This window comes from Haliotis asinina, chromosome 2, assembly GCF_037392515.1.
Source record: "Haliotis asinina isolate JCU_RB_2024 chromosome 2, JCU_Hal_asi_v2, whole genome shotgun sequence".
In the NCBI taxonomy this organism is placed as follows: Eukaryota; Metazoa; Mollusca; class Gastropoda; order Lepetellida; family Haliotidae; genus Haliotis; species Haliotis asinina.
Window position 1 is genome coordinate 34,856,934 of NC_090281.1, and position 15,697 is coordinate 34,872,630.

Consider the following 15,697-nt stretch of genomic DNA (forward strand, 5'->3'; position numbering starts at 1 on the left):
TTCTGTATCAATATCGAACTTCGTGAGTCCTTGTCAAATCACTTCAGGATGATAATTGCCATCGGCCTGGCAAGGTCAGGCCAGCCGTTACCCATCTAAAACACCTTCTACATTCCCCACGTTAGGACCCGTGGGTAGAATTGATCCTCAGTCAGATAAGGTAATAGCAGGAGAGTCTTAATGGTTCTAATTATCGATTGTTTACATGGCATGAATCTTGAACTCGACCATCGCCGTCACAAACTATTGATTGCTTGCAGTAATATCACAACTGTGTTGAAGAAAAGCCCCATTCGATGGAGGTCTTCAAACGTTATCCGCGTCAGTGAAATCTCCATGAGCGGGAAACCGTGAACATCCGGTCTAGAACTGGTCTTCAGCAGCCCATGCTTGTCGTAAGAGGCGACTGACGGGATCGGGTGGTCAGGCACGTTGACTTGGTTAACACACATCAGCGTAACCCAGTTACGCAGGTCCATGTCAGTGATGTTGATCACTGGATTGACTAGTTCAGACGTTGTTGCTGGTATATTGGAGTATTGATGAATGCGTCGGCGTTAAAGATCAAACCAACCAACTACCCAGGAACCAGCACGGAGCTGACGAATCAAGAAACGAATCGGATCTGCATCACCACATGCAACGTCATTGACAGTGTGTCATTCATTCCTATGAAATACTCGCATGCAGCAGTTCGTGATCCACTGGCATCAACCATGGAGGCATCCGTCCTGTACACCTGTAGTGAAGTGAAGAGATCAGGACACCAATAGACAAAACAATCTGCTGCACCCTTGACCATAGTGTGGGCGGTGGAGTAGCCTAGTGATTAAAGCGTTCGCTCGTCACACCGAACACCTGTGTTCGATTCCCCACATAAGTACATATTGTGAAGACCACTGCTGGAATAGTAACCACAAAATAGTCATAGTGTCATGTTGTTTCACAATATATACAACGGTAAAGTATATGTATGTAACAACCGGGCCTCGTAAGGCCTAAAAGACACCACATTTAAAACATTACTATGCACAGCAAAAGCTTATGACACAATAAGCTAAACCAGACAATAAGCTAAATGTGGCTTAAAACTATATTCACTCACTTGATCATAGTGACCCGTCAAAATGGTGTCGTCATTTGATCAGCATAGTCGAGGCTTCAGATTCCTTTTTGGAGCCATTAAACCATACTGTCCTGTACACGTGGCTGACATTAAAAAGTACGTGCTGTGCAAGGCTCCTTTAACTGTACAAGTTGTTTTGACAAACAGATATAGAACTGTGGTTCCTTTTTCTGAATTATCTCATGATAAGTGGTCGAACTTCGTTTGTTCGAACATGACACTTAACATGCGATGAAAGCAAATACTATCAGACATCGATTTACACTAAATGGAGAGCACTCTGCGTAAATGTTATTCGATGAGGCTGTTCGTTTTAAACGTACAGGGCATCTGAGATACAGGTCAACGGGTCTTCTCTCATCTCACTAATGCCTCTCTAAAGTATATTTTTTATTTATATATACAATGGGTTCACTGAGGTTATATCACTTGAGTGAGATAAACGATGGACGAGTGATCGATGATGGATTTGTTAGATGCTAAAAATCAAGTGATTCTACTTGGAAATACTTTGGACTTTAGAAGGTGTTTCGTAATCATTACGCTTGTCTTTGGTGAAAATGGTCTTTACAAAAAGCTCTGTGTGCTGTGTGAGTCATTGTCGATTTAGCCTCTACACTGAGAACCAGTCCTAGCCACTATGGGCGACGGGGTAGTCTAGTGGTTAAAGCGCTCGCTGCAGACACATGAGTACAATGTTTGAAGCCCGTTTCTATCGTTCCCCACCGCCATATCGCTGGAATATTGCTAAAAACCATCATGACTCACTGTCTCAGCGTATAAAACCTGCCACAGTTCTTTTCACAACTCAGTCGTAGTGTACTCCGATGCTTAAACATAGATATATGTTATATCATGCACAGCTGCGGTTGTTTTGTGTTTGTTCGTTGTCTAACGCTTAACTCAGCGGTACTCCAGCTATCTGGCAGCGTTATGTAAATAATCACGTCACTCGACCAACGCTTGTTTTATCCCCAGATGAAAAGTAAGAACAGGTACACACGTTCATGTAGGTTTGATTATTCTGTTGTTTAACACCACATTCAACAATATTCCAACTATCTGACGGCGGTCTGTACATAATAGAGTCTTGAACATACACTCCCGGGATCAACAGCGTGAGCATCGATCTAGCGATTGTGATACGATGACCTGTGTCAACCAAGTCAGTGAAGCTAACCACGCGGTCCCATTTAGGTAAGGGGAAGGGGGGCATTATAACTGGGATATTATTAATGAGGAAATACCTTCGAGCAAAAACATGGCATTATGTCCTAGGTGGCAAAATAACCAGGGACATTATACGAGCGTATTATATTGTGAAACAGGAGATCCAATTTGACAAAAGCATAGCATTATATCCCGGATGCCATTATAACTAGGGTGCACTGTACCTAGTTTTTGTTGCATGTGTAATACGCCCGGATTTTGGACTGTTGGCGCTTCGTATTTTTAGGTTTTTTTATTTATTGTATTTAAATATCGTTATAACCAAACACCGATTTCCAGTTTGAATAAACTATGATGCCTGAGAAGTGACCGTAAATTAGGTTTATTTTAGAACTGCACTGCATCGGCAGGACCTAACCTGCGTTAAGTTGTTCGTTATCCATGCACAATGATAATGGTTATTTGTATCCTAACGTGAAATGGTTAAAAGTAGTTGTAAACAATAACCGACATAATTATATGTGTCGGCTTATCAGCCCTGCACTTCTAACACAGATATAGAGGCTACATTCCTTGAAAACACGTAAAACCGTGATAAGATTATTAACTGTAGAACATAGTTAGCTCTAGTACTAACAGCTTGGCACCATGGAGAGAGTAACGCTTGCAGTTCTGTTAATGATGCTATCACTGGCAAGTTCTTTATCGACAGAAAACATATTGGTGAAGACGGACAAGGTTGTACAAGAAATCGGCGATATGTTTGTTGGGTTTACTTTGGACACATACTTACTCCGGGTTGGATGGGGACAGTTTAACTTTAGGTAAGTGTTAATCGCGAAGGACGACGTTGTGACGTCCCTTGTCCTCATACAAGAGATGTATTTCGACGGTTTGTCTGTTTGCATGACAGCGTTCGACCAACGGTTTGCCTATGAGGACGACAACGCTCGATCTCACAATTCACGAATCGTCAAAGCTGATCTCCTTGGACCTGTAATGAGCCCAGACGTTTTCCATTGGTCATCGGAAAGGACTGAGTGTGTGACATTTTTACGTCAAAAGGGCAATATTTCTGCATTATCTTGACGAGAATTTGAATATAACGTGACGACGTCTTGGCCCGCCGACAACGTTGGCTCAAACTGCAAAGAAGTGGACACGTGCTTGTCGTAAGAGGCGACTAACGGAATCCAGTGGTCAGGTTCGCTGACTTGATTGATACAAGTCATCGTATCCTAATTTAGTTGCGCAGATCGATGCTCTTGCCATAAAACACTGGATTGTCTGGTCCAGACTTGATTATTTACGGACCTCCGCCATATAGACGGAATATCACTGTCTGCTAAACTCACTCACTCACTCACTCAAATCGGGGCGGTATTATGCGCTCAACTGAAAATCTTACCCCGGTGGTCAGTCATCTACTGTCATCCTTCATCAGTTTCTGTATTTTGTTTATCATGAGCATACAACTATTACTGTTACCTCCTACATCTTTGTAATCAAGTTCTTTTTTGGAGTATGTAAACAGGCATGTATGACAGGCGTGATATTTCTCCCATGAAGGACTCCGAGCTGTATTTCACTATTACAATGCGATGTAACCAAGGCCAATTGATCATCATCTCCCTGATGAAAGAAATGGACCCCTGTTATATCTAATTTGTTCACCAGCTCCCCGAAAGCCTTGAACCTGATGAAAGAAATGGATCCCTGTTATATCTAATTTGTTCACCAGCTCCCCGAAAGCCTTGAACCTGATGAAAGAAATGGATCCCTGTTATATCTGATTTGTTCACCAGCTCCCCGAAAGCCTTGAACTTGATGAAGGCCATGGCTCCCTGTTACATTCGAGTGGGAGGATCACTAGGAGAGAGTCTTGTGTTTGACCCCGATGCCGGTCCAGTAACGCACGTGCCTCCTCTGGGGCAACCATTTAAACTCACTCGTAAGTTTTTTTCACTACACAGCTTTGCACTCAAGTGCATGTTTATTTCTTTAAACCACAATCGGAAATACCGCAGCTGTGGTATTTCGCTCGTCACGCAGAAGGTCCAGTTTGATTGCACACCGCCTCTCTATGTTCACAGAGACCAAGCTTAAGGAATGTGTTCGCTTTACAACACATTCGGTATATCTGTGCATGTATCTCGGCGTTAGACATTAAACTAAAAACAAAAACGGTATTGCAGAACATCTATGGTGTGTCATGCCATGATACCGGTGCAATATTGGTAAAACCCAACACACTCACTCACTCAGTCTGCCTCAGTAGTAAATGACCCGTGAAGGTCCAGGGTAGAATAAGCCTTCAGCAACCCATGCTTGCCATAAAAGGTGACTATGCTTGTCGTAAAACGCGACTAACGGGAACGAATGCTAAGGTTCGCTGACTCTTTCAACGCATGTCATCGGTCCCCAATTGCACAGATCGATACTCACTGGATTGCCTGGTTAAAACATGGTGCTTGTTGGTCCCTGTCTGGCCCTCGACATTAATGGGCACAAGGAGAGTGTCTGAGTGTCTGAGTACAATGTGTCTGAGTGGAGTATTCAGGCTTAAGTGCGGTATGGTATCTCAGTGATCTGGAACAGTAAATCCATCTTCATTGGGGGCTAGTACAAGCAGCCACACATGCACGTCGTCATATGGGCGAACTATACGACGTTCAACCTAAATTCACCTCATCTCAACTCACCCATTTGTGACTGTTTATAGCTACGCGGTGGAAAGAGCTCAACGAATTTATACAGAATGCAGGACTGAAATTGATATTTGCCTTCAATGCCCTTCTACGGAACAATGATCTGTGGGATCCTTCGAATGCCCAACTGTTGATGAACTACTCGTCGCAGAGGCATTACGATATCGCCGGCTGGGAGCTTGGAAATGGTAGGAACTTAAATATAAACTATTGAAGTATCTGCGGTATTTACCTAACGCTTTTATGCTAACATGATCATCTATTGCTTAAAATCGAACTCTGCATGTTTGTTCCTGTAAAAAGGCCAGGCATACAAATGAATGATATTATGAGCACCTCCCGTCGACGATCATCGAATCTGACGAGATGCAAAAATTCACCTCTCGACCTGACATTCTAGAGACTTCCGGAAAGTAATTGGAGGTGTCACGTTGAGAGATACCCACACCGTATTAAATGGTGACTTGAACTATATAAAAAAAGCACTGAAAAGATACAATGCTCGATTCCACGAAAAGAATTACGCCTATAATCTTGCGTGAAGAGAGCGTTCTTCACACATACGAGTAGGCTGTCTTGTGAAAATCCGAGTTAGAATTGATCTTCGGTAAGCCGTGCTTGTCGTAAGAGGCGACTAACGGGGTCGGGTGGTCGGGCTTGCTGACTTGTTCGACACATCGTTTCCAAATTGCGTAGGTCAGTGCTCATGCTATTGATCACTGGATTGTCTGGTCCGAACTTGATTATTTACAGATCGCCACCACATGGCTTGAATATTGCTGAGTGCTGCGTAAAACTCTTGCATTGCTCTTAGCTTCGAAGCTTCCAATACGTACAACTCAAAATCATTACTGACAGTCCCATCCCCAATAAAATGCTCAATCATTGTTCCCATAATGCCCGTCACACATCGCAGCTTTGTACCAAACGTTTTTATTACAATCTATCTAGGGCGGCAACGATTCGACCCAGACCTCGATTCGATTTTCGATATTCGACCCTCGATTCGATCATTTTTTATTCGATTTTTCATACAGGTAGAAACATCAGAACCATTTAACCATCTCCGACTTCAAATGAATCGACTTTAAGGCGCGAAATTCATCGTCAACTTGGCAATGTCTTCCAACAACAATTCTCATTGGATAATAGTCCTGCGTCAAACGAATCACGTTTCTCCTTAGTTCAGCTCTCGAAACTGATTAAAATTTCGTTCTCGCTGTGTGCAAATAATTTTATTAGATATTCAAATATCGAAGCGAAATAGTAATAATGGTAATCGAAAATCGAAACGAATGTGTCAGATTTGATTTTTGATGAATCGAACTGAATCGTTGCAGCCCTAAATCTATCCTTCTCATCTCACCCCCGTCCTTCCACAGAGCCGGACCTATATGTACGGAATGGACGGATAAATGTCACGGGGGCAATGATGGGCGCTGATTTCACGGAACTCCGACAGATTCTGGACAAATCCCCTTATAAATCCAGCCTCCTTATTGGTCCAGACATGACTCCCCTAGACGGATACAGGGATCCAATGATGAGGGAGTAGGTAGAATGCACTAGGGGTTGTGCTAGAATACAACATATACTCAGGGACAAAAAGAGGATCACATGAAAGCACAAGTGTTCCTCTACCTTTTTTCCAGGTTTCTTCACAAGCTTTGCGGTGCAGTTTGTGAAGAATCTTCGGATAAAACAGACTTTAAGGAACACTTGTCCTTTCATGTGATCCGTTATTTGTTCCCTCAGTATATTTCTGATAATGCTCACGGGTCCCACCAGAAAAGGTTGACGTCCAATATCAGCCTCCTGCTTACATCTCGCAAGTGTGCGGAAACGCCTTAACATAACCGGAATACTGCACTGGGCAGCTTTTTGTAGATGGTGGTATAGTAGCGCCGCAATACACATAGAACGTTTCCACCAACTGGTCAAGTGTTTAGGCTAACCACTGCAACTGACATTTGATCTTTCTGTGGCCTCACGTGCCTCTGAATTTGGTTTAAAGTTTATCATCAAAGGGAAAGGTATGTAGCTATGAATCACAGGGGAAACTTGTTGCTTTGGTTAACAGGGAAGACGTGATGTTTTGGTTCACAGGGGAAGATGCGGTGCTTTGTTCACGAGGGAATATGAGGGACTTTGATTCACAGGGAAAGACGTGATGCTATAGTTGACAGGGGAAGGCGTGATGCTTTGGGTGTTTCATATTTCATGCCCGCAGGTTCGTTGAATTTGCAAAATGAAATGTTTGCTCTGTTTGTTTGTTTCATTTGAAATAATTGCCAGATAACCTTCGATAACAATGACCTTTTGTACAGGTTCCTCAGTCATGGTGGAGCATCGGCCGTGGATATCCTCACGATTCACCAGTAGGTTTTTACGCCATATTTTTTTTTAAAAAAATCAAAATTTCGATTTGCCTGTGCTTCGATTACGTTAATAATAATTATAAACTAGCGTCCAAAAGAAAGGCCACCAAAAAGCTTTCTTCACTAGCACACAACAAAAGCAAATTATGGTAACAAAAAGTGTTGTACTGTAAAACACAATCATTCAGCAACAGATCTTGAAACTTTTCAGTTAGAACAATGAAACCGTTCGTGTTCTGAAGGCACACGGAAAACACTGAGGTGCAGCGTCCGGTATTCGATCGCCAAAGTTGATTCGTCTTTAAGGCCTTAAACTGTCCTGAACAACACAGATGATTCAATATTGCGTGTGGTCACCCCTAGCAGTGATGCAGGCTCTGACGAGTATATGAGCCTTCTGACGTCATCATTAGGGATTTCCTCTTGCAGGACAACCGCCAAAGCGTACAAAGTCATTGGCGTCTGTTGACGTTTGTCCCAGTTGGTCACAGAGGTGTTCGATTGGAGACAGATCATGTGATTTCGCTGGCCAGTGTAGCAGGTTGACGTTGTTAGTGTTGAGGAAGTTACTCGTGATCCGAGCTGTGTGAGGTGTGGCGTTGTCCTGTTGAAACTGAGTCCGTGGGTGAAGTTGCAGGTAAGGCAGCCCCACAGGCCGTAAAATGTCGTCGATGTAACGACGTGCGGTGAGATGACCGTTGATGATATATTCTGTATTCTGGTCCCCACAAATTCCGTCCCAGACTATAACGCTTCCACCGTTTCCACTACTTGGATGCATCCAGATGCCGTCCGTTCGCTCAGACCATTACCATCACTGAAGAGTTGGAACCTGAGCTCGTCACTGGAGAACACTCTTCGCCAGTTTCACTGCTGTCACTGTATTACGGTCCTGGCCTACCTGAGTCTGGCACGTCGGTGTCGCAACGTTCACGTCATGCCCTTGATGGGTCGATAGGCACGAGTACAATGCTGACGCAGTCGTCTTGCTACGGTCTGTCTGCTGACAACATGTCCAAGGCTATATGCTCTCGAGGACGTCAGAGTCAGGTAGCGGTTTCTCAGAGGAAGCACCCGTAAATATATATCTTCCTGTGGGGTCGTGACCTTGGGCTTGCAGCATCCCATGATCCTGGTCACATGCTCCTGTGTTGAGCCCATCTGAAGCACACCAATTTGCTCTTTCCATCTGTTCTTTGGCATGTTGGCTGCTTTCAGTTGTGTCAAATGTGGGGCTGAAATAGGTATCTGAGTACTTGAGTACGAGGCGGGTAGGAAAATTACTGGAGTAGTAACATCACACTCGAGTACTCGTCCAAGGAGAATTATCTCCCCCACTCTCTCACTCCAGGTGTAGTTGTGTCACGATTACCGATGAACAGTATCTACAGAACCAATGATGACTTGGTTTTGGATGTTTGGTTGATTGTTCTTTAAAATTATGGTCTGTATTCAAGCAAGTTGCTTGCCATCAATACATTACTGTCTGGAATTGTATTCAAACTTTTCATTAATTCATACCAGTAGATCAGGCTAACCAGTTTGAGAATACATGGTGTTGATTAGGCAAGGGCTGATCAGTCGTCTATATCTTTTTCAGTGGGCTTCAAATTAACGTACGCATAACCCTTGGGATGTCAGATGGGATAATTAGTTTTGAAAATAACACATCTCAGTAGCTAAACAGTCGTACCTGAAACAACGGCTTAGGTATTGTTCAAAACACCAGGAAAACGCATTTCAGAGCTTCTAATTTTCAAAGTTTTGAAAACCAGACGAGTACTCGAGTAGTCACGAGTATTTCAACGTGAGTACTTTGGTGCTTTAAGTTATTACTGAACAAATTTAGCCAGGTTTTATACCCTTATGTCATATGGGTAACTTTGTTCACAGTTTTCATTTTTTCTTTGCGAATTCATTTAACTCACCAATCATCAAAATCTCGTGCACTTGTTCACTGGGAATAAACAGGTTGTGTTCGAGGGATGTGTTTTCAGCAGCATTTGAGCAGATTAGCAATTATTTTGACAATCTATAATAATTGTTATTTTAATGGCGTTTCTTTTGGACGCTAGTTTAGTTACTTCGATCATTTGCTCGTTTAATACCCGAATTAATTGCAGTTTCGGAAAATATAGCACTAGTGGGAATTTGATTTGAAATGCCATATTTGTAATATAAGACGGGTATATGGCAACCACCTGAAGAATGGGCAGAAACGTCGTGCTATAGAGTAAAAAAGTTGCCATCCATATGCTTGTCTCATATATTCACCAACTTCTAAAAGCCTCTCAAGAATGCCATCAGTATTATACATTGTTCTCCCCACTAAGCGAGACAGCTAATGTTGTAGCATGTTCATCTATCGGAGGTCGTAAACATCATCCGAGAAAGGAATCAACATTTGTAGTTGTTCTAGCAGAAATGTAAATTACTGTGTTACGATGAGAACGAATGAATGACCGGTCCCTCAAACATCCAAACATCATTTATCATCAGTGGACAGTGTTAGTATCTATTTGTCAACAGCTATTATTTCAACGGCCATACTGCCCACGAGAGTGACTTCCTGTCCCTATGGTGGCTCAACAAGCTAGCTTCCAGGATGATCCACGCTGTAGACCTCATCAACGACTACCAGCCTGTCAGGCCTCTGTGGCTCGGGGAGACATCGACCGCTTGGTCAGGAGGAGCACTGCATCTCTCGGATGCTTATGCAGCTGGGTTTTTGTGAGGATATTTGTTTATTTGTGCATGTGTTGTTCAATGCCATACGACGTATATTCGATCTGTGAATAATCGAGTGATTGACATCATCGTGACTGATTTACACCAAAAGTTGTTCAGTGGTCAGGAGTGTTGGGCTAGTATAACCTGGGCTGGGCTGGGCTGGGCTGGGCTGGGCTGGTGGTGGTGGTGGTAGTTGTGGTCATGGGCTGATATACGCCAAGTTCTTGTTTACACATCAACCCATGATCCCCGAAGAGACCAGTCAACAATGTATTTATCTTACCGATCACCTCAATGTTAATTTTGAACTGCTTGAAGCACAGGTGTCGGATCATAATAAGAAGTACCAATTGACCAATACTGTCAACGACAAACAAGAAAAATAGACTAAGAGTTATCTTCTTTCTATCGATTTGCATTCGCTGAACATAGAGAATTTCAGTGTAATTTTAGTGTGGACGTTTCCTTCTTATAGTCATACGATGTGTCTTGTCGGGTAATGACTATTTTATTGATATACAACTTCTTTATTTTGTATTAGCAACGTTTCGACGATTCTAAGGTCGCTAATGCAAAATTGAGAAGTTGAATATCCACAAAATAGTTCTCAGCATTCATCTACCAAACGTCTAGAATGCCAATTAAAGAAGTGTGTCTTGTCGTTTCCGAATGTATGACGTCATCGATCTTCAAGCATACTGCTATGTCATAATAGAGGTTTTGTATTGTCAAGTCCGCAATATCCGAAGAAATTTTGGAAAAGAAAGAAATTAAGCCCTATTGGTTTAGAAAGAATGGTTGTCCCAGGACACCATGCGTCAGCCATTTAGACGGATTCAAACGAAGGTGTCACCTGACCCGACATTCTAGTGAGGAGTCTGCTCTTTAGACATATTTGTATTCCAATGGTGTAAAAACAGTTTAATGATTTTAAGTCGTAAAACATACTGAATCACTCTAATAACATAGATGTGGGTATTGATGGACATTCATTTATGAAATTCAACATGTGTTTGGTAATGCCGCAGTTTGTTGTTCTTTGCAGATGGTTGGACAAGCTTGGCGTCTGTGCCAGGTATGGCATCAAAGGCGTCTTGAGACAGTCTCTCTATGGCGGCAACTATGGAGTACTGCAGTCCAGTATGGACCCAAATCCCGTAAGTATGATTTTGAACGCCACAGTCGAAAGCATTACAGTCTGAACCAAACATGCCAAAGTACCGTGCTCCGAGCCGTCGTTGGTGCGATAACTTATGTTTCAAGTCACCAGTCAACTTAGTATGTCAGCCTTGTACCACGATGTAAGGTTGTTATGTGGTGAAGTTCTTCAGGCGACAAATGCTGTTCAACTATTGATCGTTTCATACCAACTGATAGGTATGAAAGATCTGTGTCTTTGACTTGACGACTGACTTGCATGTATTTGTGACATGTAACGTTAATGGGACAGGATACGCTTATCTTTTCGCGAACAGTTGTTCTCATTGTTATATAAATAGTGTCACCTAGAGTCACCTCCATTCGTGATGGGAATTACACAAATGACAGAACCTTTGAAACGGTGTTATCACTGTGATCTGGTTCATAAGGGCTGAGTTCATGTCTCACCTGTATGGAATCCTGGAAGGTCCATTGCTGTGTTGTGACAAAATTAACCAATGTGAGACTACACGAAACTTTGACCATTGTCGCATAGTTGCGTTGTCTCATTGTCGCGCTTTTAATTATATATTTTATGCATTCATCCAAGGGGCGACATGATGACATAGCGACAATTTTCATGGTGAAAATATGTCGCGTTGTGACCTTTTGGTTAATTTTGCCACTTCTTGCTTGTTTTTGTGAGTTCGACAATTCGACCACGCGCCAAAGCGACAATGTCCCTTCAAATTATTCCACAAAGCTGTACGTCTTTAAGCCGTAGGCATTATTCCTGTTTATTAAGGATTACTGGCTGACCCTGCTCTACAAGCGTCTGGTTGGAAATAAGGTGTTCGATGTCATCTCTCCTTCTAAGTTTGTCCGCGTGTACGCTCACTGCACAAAGATTAAAAAGTAAGTGGCATTTAATAACTACATAGCTCCTCGGAACCGATGAAGAATAGCGTTTCTGGGATACTTTCTAGAATTTCGGTATTTCAGGGTGTACTTTTGTTTCGGTCTGGTTTGTGATCTGGAAAGTCATATCGTTTTAAAGACCTTATGGAGATGATAGAGTTTGTCTGACATCAAGACTTTTCAGGGCCGTACTCGTATTACCATTAGTCATAAATAACCCGAGTTCACATATGATTGTTGTTGAAAGGGTTAGACAAGGCATCAACACTCTGTAAATATACTGAAGGAAACAAATAAGAGGACACAACTTCATGGCAGTGGTCCTTTATTTATCGCTCAGATTTTCTCCCACGGGGCTGTTCAAAGATGGTGGTGAAAAAGGGAAGATATTAAAGGAACGATGGTTCCTTGATTTGTTTCTCTCAGTGTATGAAGCTTTGCAACCTACACGGGAAGATTTGCTTGCTACTCGCCTGTTTTTCCCACACCTAGCATGTACCACTACAACCCCGGAAGCGTTACTGTTTATGCGATGAACGTTAACAACGACTCTGCTGTCCTGAGATTCCCTCACATGCTGGGTCAAGGTCACCTGGATGTCTTCTGGCTCACACCCCAACATGGCAACCTTAGGTCAAAGTAAGTGATGCCATGGCAGAAGGCAATTTCTGACCGTTTGCTGTTTCTTATTATATGTGAATCAATCGACCAATTGCCAGACAGCAATGATTCTACCCATCCGTGAAGATCCGTGTTGGTACTTATCTTCAGAAACCCATGCTTGTCGTAAGAGGCGACTACCGGGATAGGGTGGTCAGGCTGGCTGACTTGTTTGACACGTCATAGTATCTCATTGGCGGAGATCCGTGTTTATTCCATTGATCATTGGACGTTCTAGTCCAGATTCTATTATTTGAAGGATGATTGCCATATAGCTGGAATAAAACTTTTTAAATAAAAAGCAACGAAGTTCCATGTGACAGTGGAGAGAAAGGTGAGAAGTGTGGTGTCGCCATGACATGTACGTACGGGCGTTTGGGTAGCCTAGTGGTTAAAGCGTTCTGTAGTCACGCCGAAAACCCGGGTCGATTCCTCACATGGGAACAATGTGTGAAGCCGATTTCTGGTGTCCCTCGCCGTGATATTGCTGGAATATTGCTAAAAGCGGCGTAAAAGCAAAACTCACTCACTCGAATGTAAGTTCATATTTCAGAGTCATGGAACTGAATGGTAAAGCAATACTATATACAAATAATGTCATCCCTCCGCTACCACCGAAGACGGTCACATCCGGATCAGTGACAATCCCTCCTCGTTCCTTCGGCTTCATTGTGGTACACAACGCTGACCTCGCCGCCTGCAAGGCACAGACTCAGGGACCTATCATTGGCTGAAACAGCAGTTTCATTTTGTCACTGTCGAAGGTTGTCCAAACTAAACATAACAAATAGCATTCGTAGATCTCGTCTTGTCTCGGGATGTACCGGCCTTGCGTTAACAGTGCGTCCGAGTACACCTTTAGTGAGTTTCAACTTCAAAGAAAAGGAACAGGGTGAAGTTGAGGGGATGGACATGTCAAAGATAATAGATATCAACTTTATCAATAGGTCGGGTGACCTTTTTTGCGTCATCGTACCCAGACTGCCAAGGCCGATACTCGTGGTGTCAATCTCGTGTCCGGTATAGACTGGAAAAGATCTGAGTGCGGCGTAAAACAAATCAAACATATTTGTAGAGAAGGATACTCGGGCATAATGACAGCTCTCTAATAGGACACAATTGGGCCGTGATGTTGCCTAGTGGATAAAGCGTTCGCTCGTCACGCCGAAGACCCGGGTTCGATTTCCACATGAGCACAATGCGTGATCCAATTTCTGGTGTCCCCCGCTGTGATATTGTTGGAATATTGCTAAAAGCGTCGTAAAACCAAACTCAATTACTGGTGTTCTAGGCCTATCCTCCAAGACATGCTGCCCTGCAGGTATACATGTAGTCTATATATTGACAATATAAATAACATGTATCTGACAAGACACCATTGCAAATCCATACTAATACCGAAGAAAAACAACACTTACCTATTCAGTGTATGTTCACAATACAAGTCTAACATTTCAATATTTTCTCCCCTATACACAGCATGTTTGCCTCGCTTTTTGTCAACAATTATCCAAACATGGACCTTTCAAATTGACAGGGAAAGGATACAAGCGAAAAGCTGTCTGTGCCAATGGGTATATGTACGGCTAATGGAAAGGAAAGTGGTATCAGATCAGACTTCTGAAACGTTTATTGAGTGTTGTGAGGATATGGGCGGCACATATACGCCTGGAGGTTAAACAAGTATGTTTCAAATGCTGCATTTTTTCCAGCCAAAACATTACGTGTAAAGCAGTCCTTTGTCAACAGACTGTAAAATAATTGCAGAGCTAGGGTGGGGTGACATATTATATTTTCAAAACATTTTACCGGTACTTGTTTGTGGGACTTCGAAGTGGGAGAAACAAAACTGTTTTCTAAGGTTAATGCATTTTAATATAGTGCAACCAGTGGTCTGATGTCTGAATAAAAGTGATAGCACGTGGTGATGTATTGACCAGATGACTGTCATCTCCCTGTGTCTTGTAGACATCGCCTTTGATGTCTACATTCTACTGGCTAGCTGTTGCACCAACAAAACAACTGTGATGTGTTGTTTAGGTGCAGCTGTACACAGTCTGATGACTAATAAAATGTGATAGTACGGCATGATGTACTAATCAAATGGCTCGTCATCTTGATTACATATCGCAAGCAGAACGTGCCTTAAAGATCTCAAGTCTCTATGATTAAAAGGTGTTATTTGCATCAGCAACCTCATCTTAACATTCATCGTTTCAAAATTTTTATATTCAGGTCCTGATATTTTGGACCTGTGGATGACCAAATTTGACACATAATAGAGATTCCGATCCGAATGTATTTTTTTCTGATTTATTCTGGTGAAAAATTGACTGCACTTTGCATGTGTTTGAGATGATGCTATTCCTGACATTATCCTGATCGCACAACAGACTCTGCTGTAAGAGTGTATTTGTCATGAAAATTAGACGAATTTTGTGGTTTTTCTTACAGGTGTAAATGTAAATATTTCAGAAATATTTTCCTCTCTCAGGGTGACAAGGTATCACCGATGTCTAATATCATTCTATGCAATTCTTTATAATGTATATCTGTCCAGTATGCCTACAGCATAACCGTGAAGATCCGGGCTTGAACTGATCTCCGAACTGAGGCGACTAAATAGGGTTGTTAGGCTCTCTGACTTGGTTGACTTATGTTGTCATATGCCAATTGCACAGATCGATGCTCATTCTGTTTTTCACCTGGTTTAGTGGTCCAGACTCGTTTTCGTACAGACCGCCGCCACATACTTGGAACATTGCGGCGTAGAACCAAACAACCCGGAAAGGAAGTACATCAATGCTGAAGGAAACACCATCATTAAACTACTTCATACTTTAACAATTACTAATCCACCCATATTC

General features: G+C 42.5%; 1 protein-coding gene across 1 annotated transcript; it reads left to right on the forward strand.

Annotated features, from left to right (window-relative positions):
* Window positions 1–2,847: 2,847 nt before the first annotated feature.
* LOC137272498 (heparanase-like) lies at window positions 2,848–13,623 on the forward strand. The gene is made up of 10 exons (XM_067804884.1): window positions 2,848–3,120; window positions 4,102–4,247; window positions 5,019–5,192; window positions 6,387–6,555; window positions 7,332–7,382; window positions 9,912–10,112; window positions 11,158–11,269; window positions 12,058–12,167; window positions 12,663–12,809; window positions 13,384–13,623. The coding sequence occupies exons 1-10, from the start codon at window positions 2,945–2,947 to the stop codon at window positions 13,562–13,564; spliced, it is 1,467 nt and encodes a 488-aa protein (XP_067660985.1). The 5' UTR covers window positions 2,848–2,944; the 3' UTR covers window positions 13,565–13,623.
* The last annotated feature ends 2,074 nt before the right edge of the window (window positions 13,624–15,697 follow it).

Excerpts from the sequence above, each read along its gene's own strand:
- LOC137272498 (XM_067804884.1), top strand. The coding sequence starts at position 2,945 with ATGGAGAGAGTAACGCTTGCAGTTCTGTTAATGATGCTATCACTGGCA. Across the intron at positions 6,556-7,331 it reads AGGGATCCAATGATGAGGGA|GTTCCTCAGTCATGGTGGAG; the intron begins GTAGGTAGAATG and ends CCTTTTGTACAG. Across the intron at positions 10,113-11,157 it reads GCTTATGCAGCTGGGTTTTT|ATGGTTGGACAAGCTTGGCG; the intron begins GTGAGGATATTT and ends TGTTCTTTGCAG.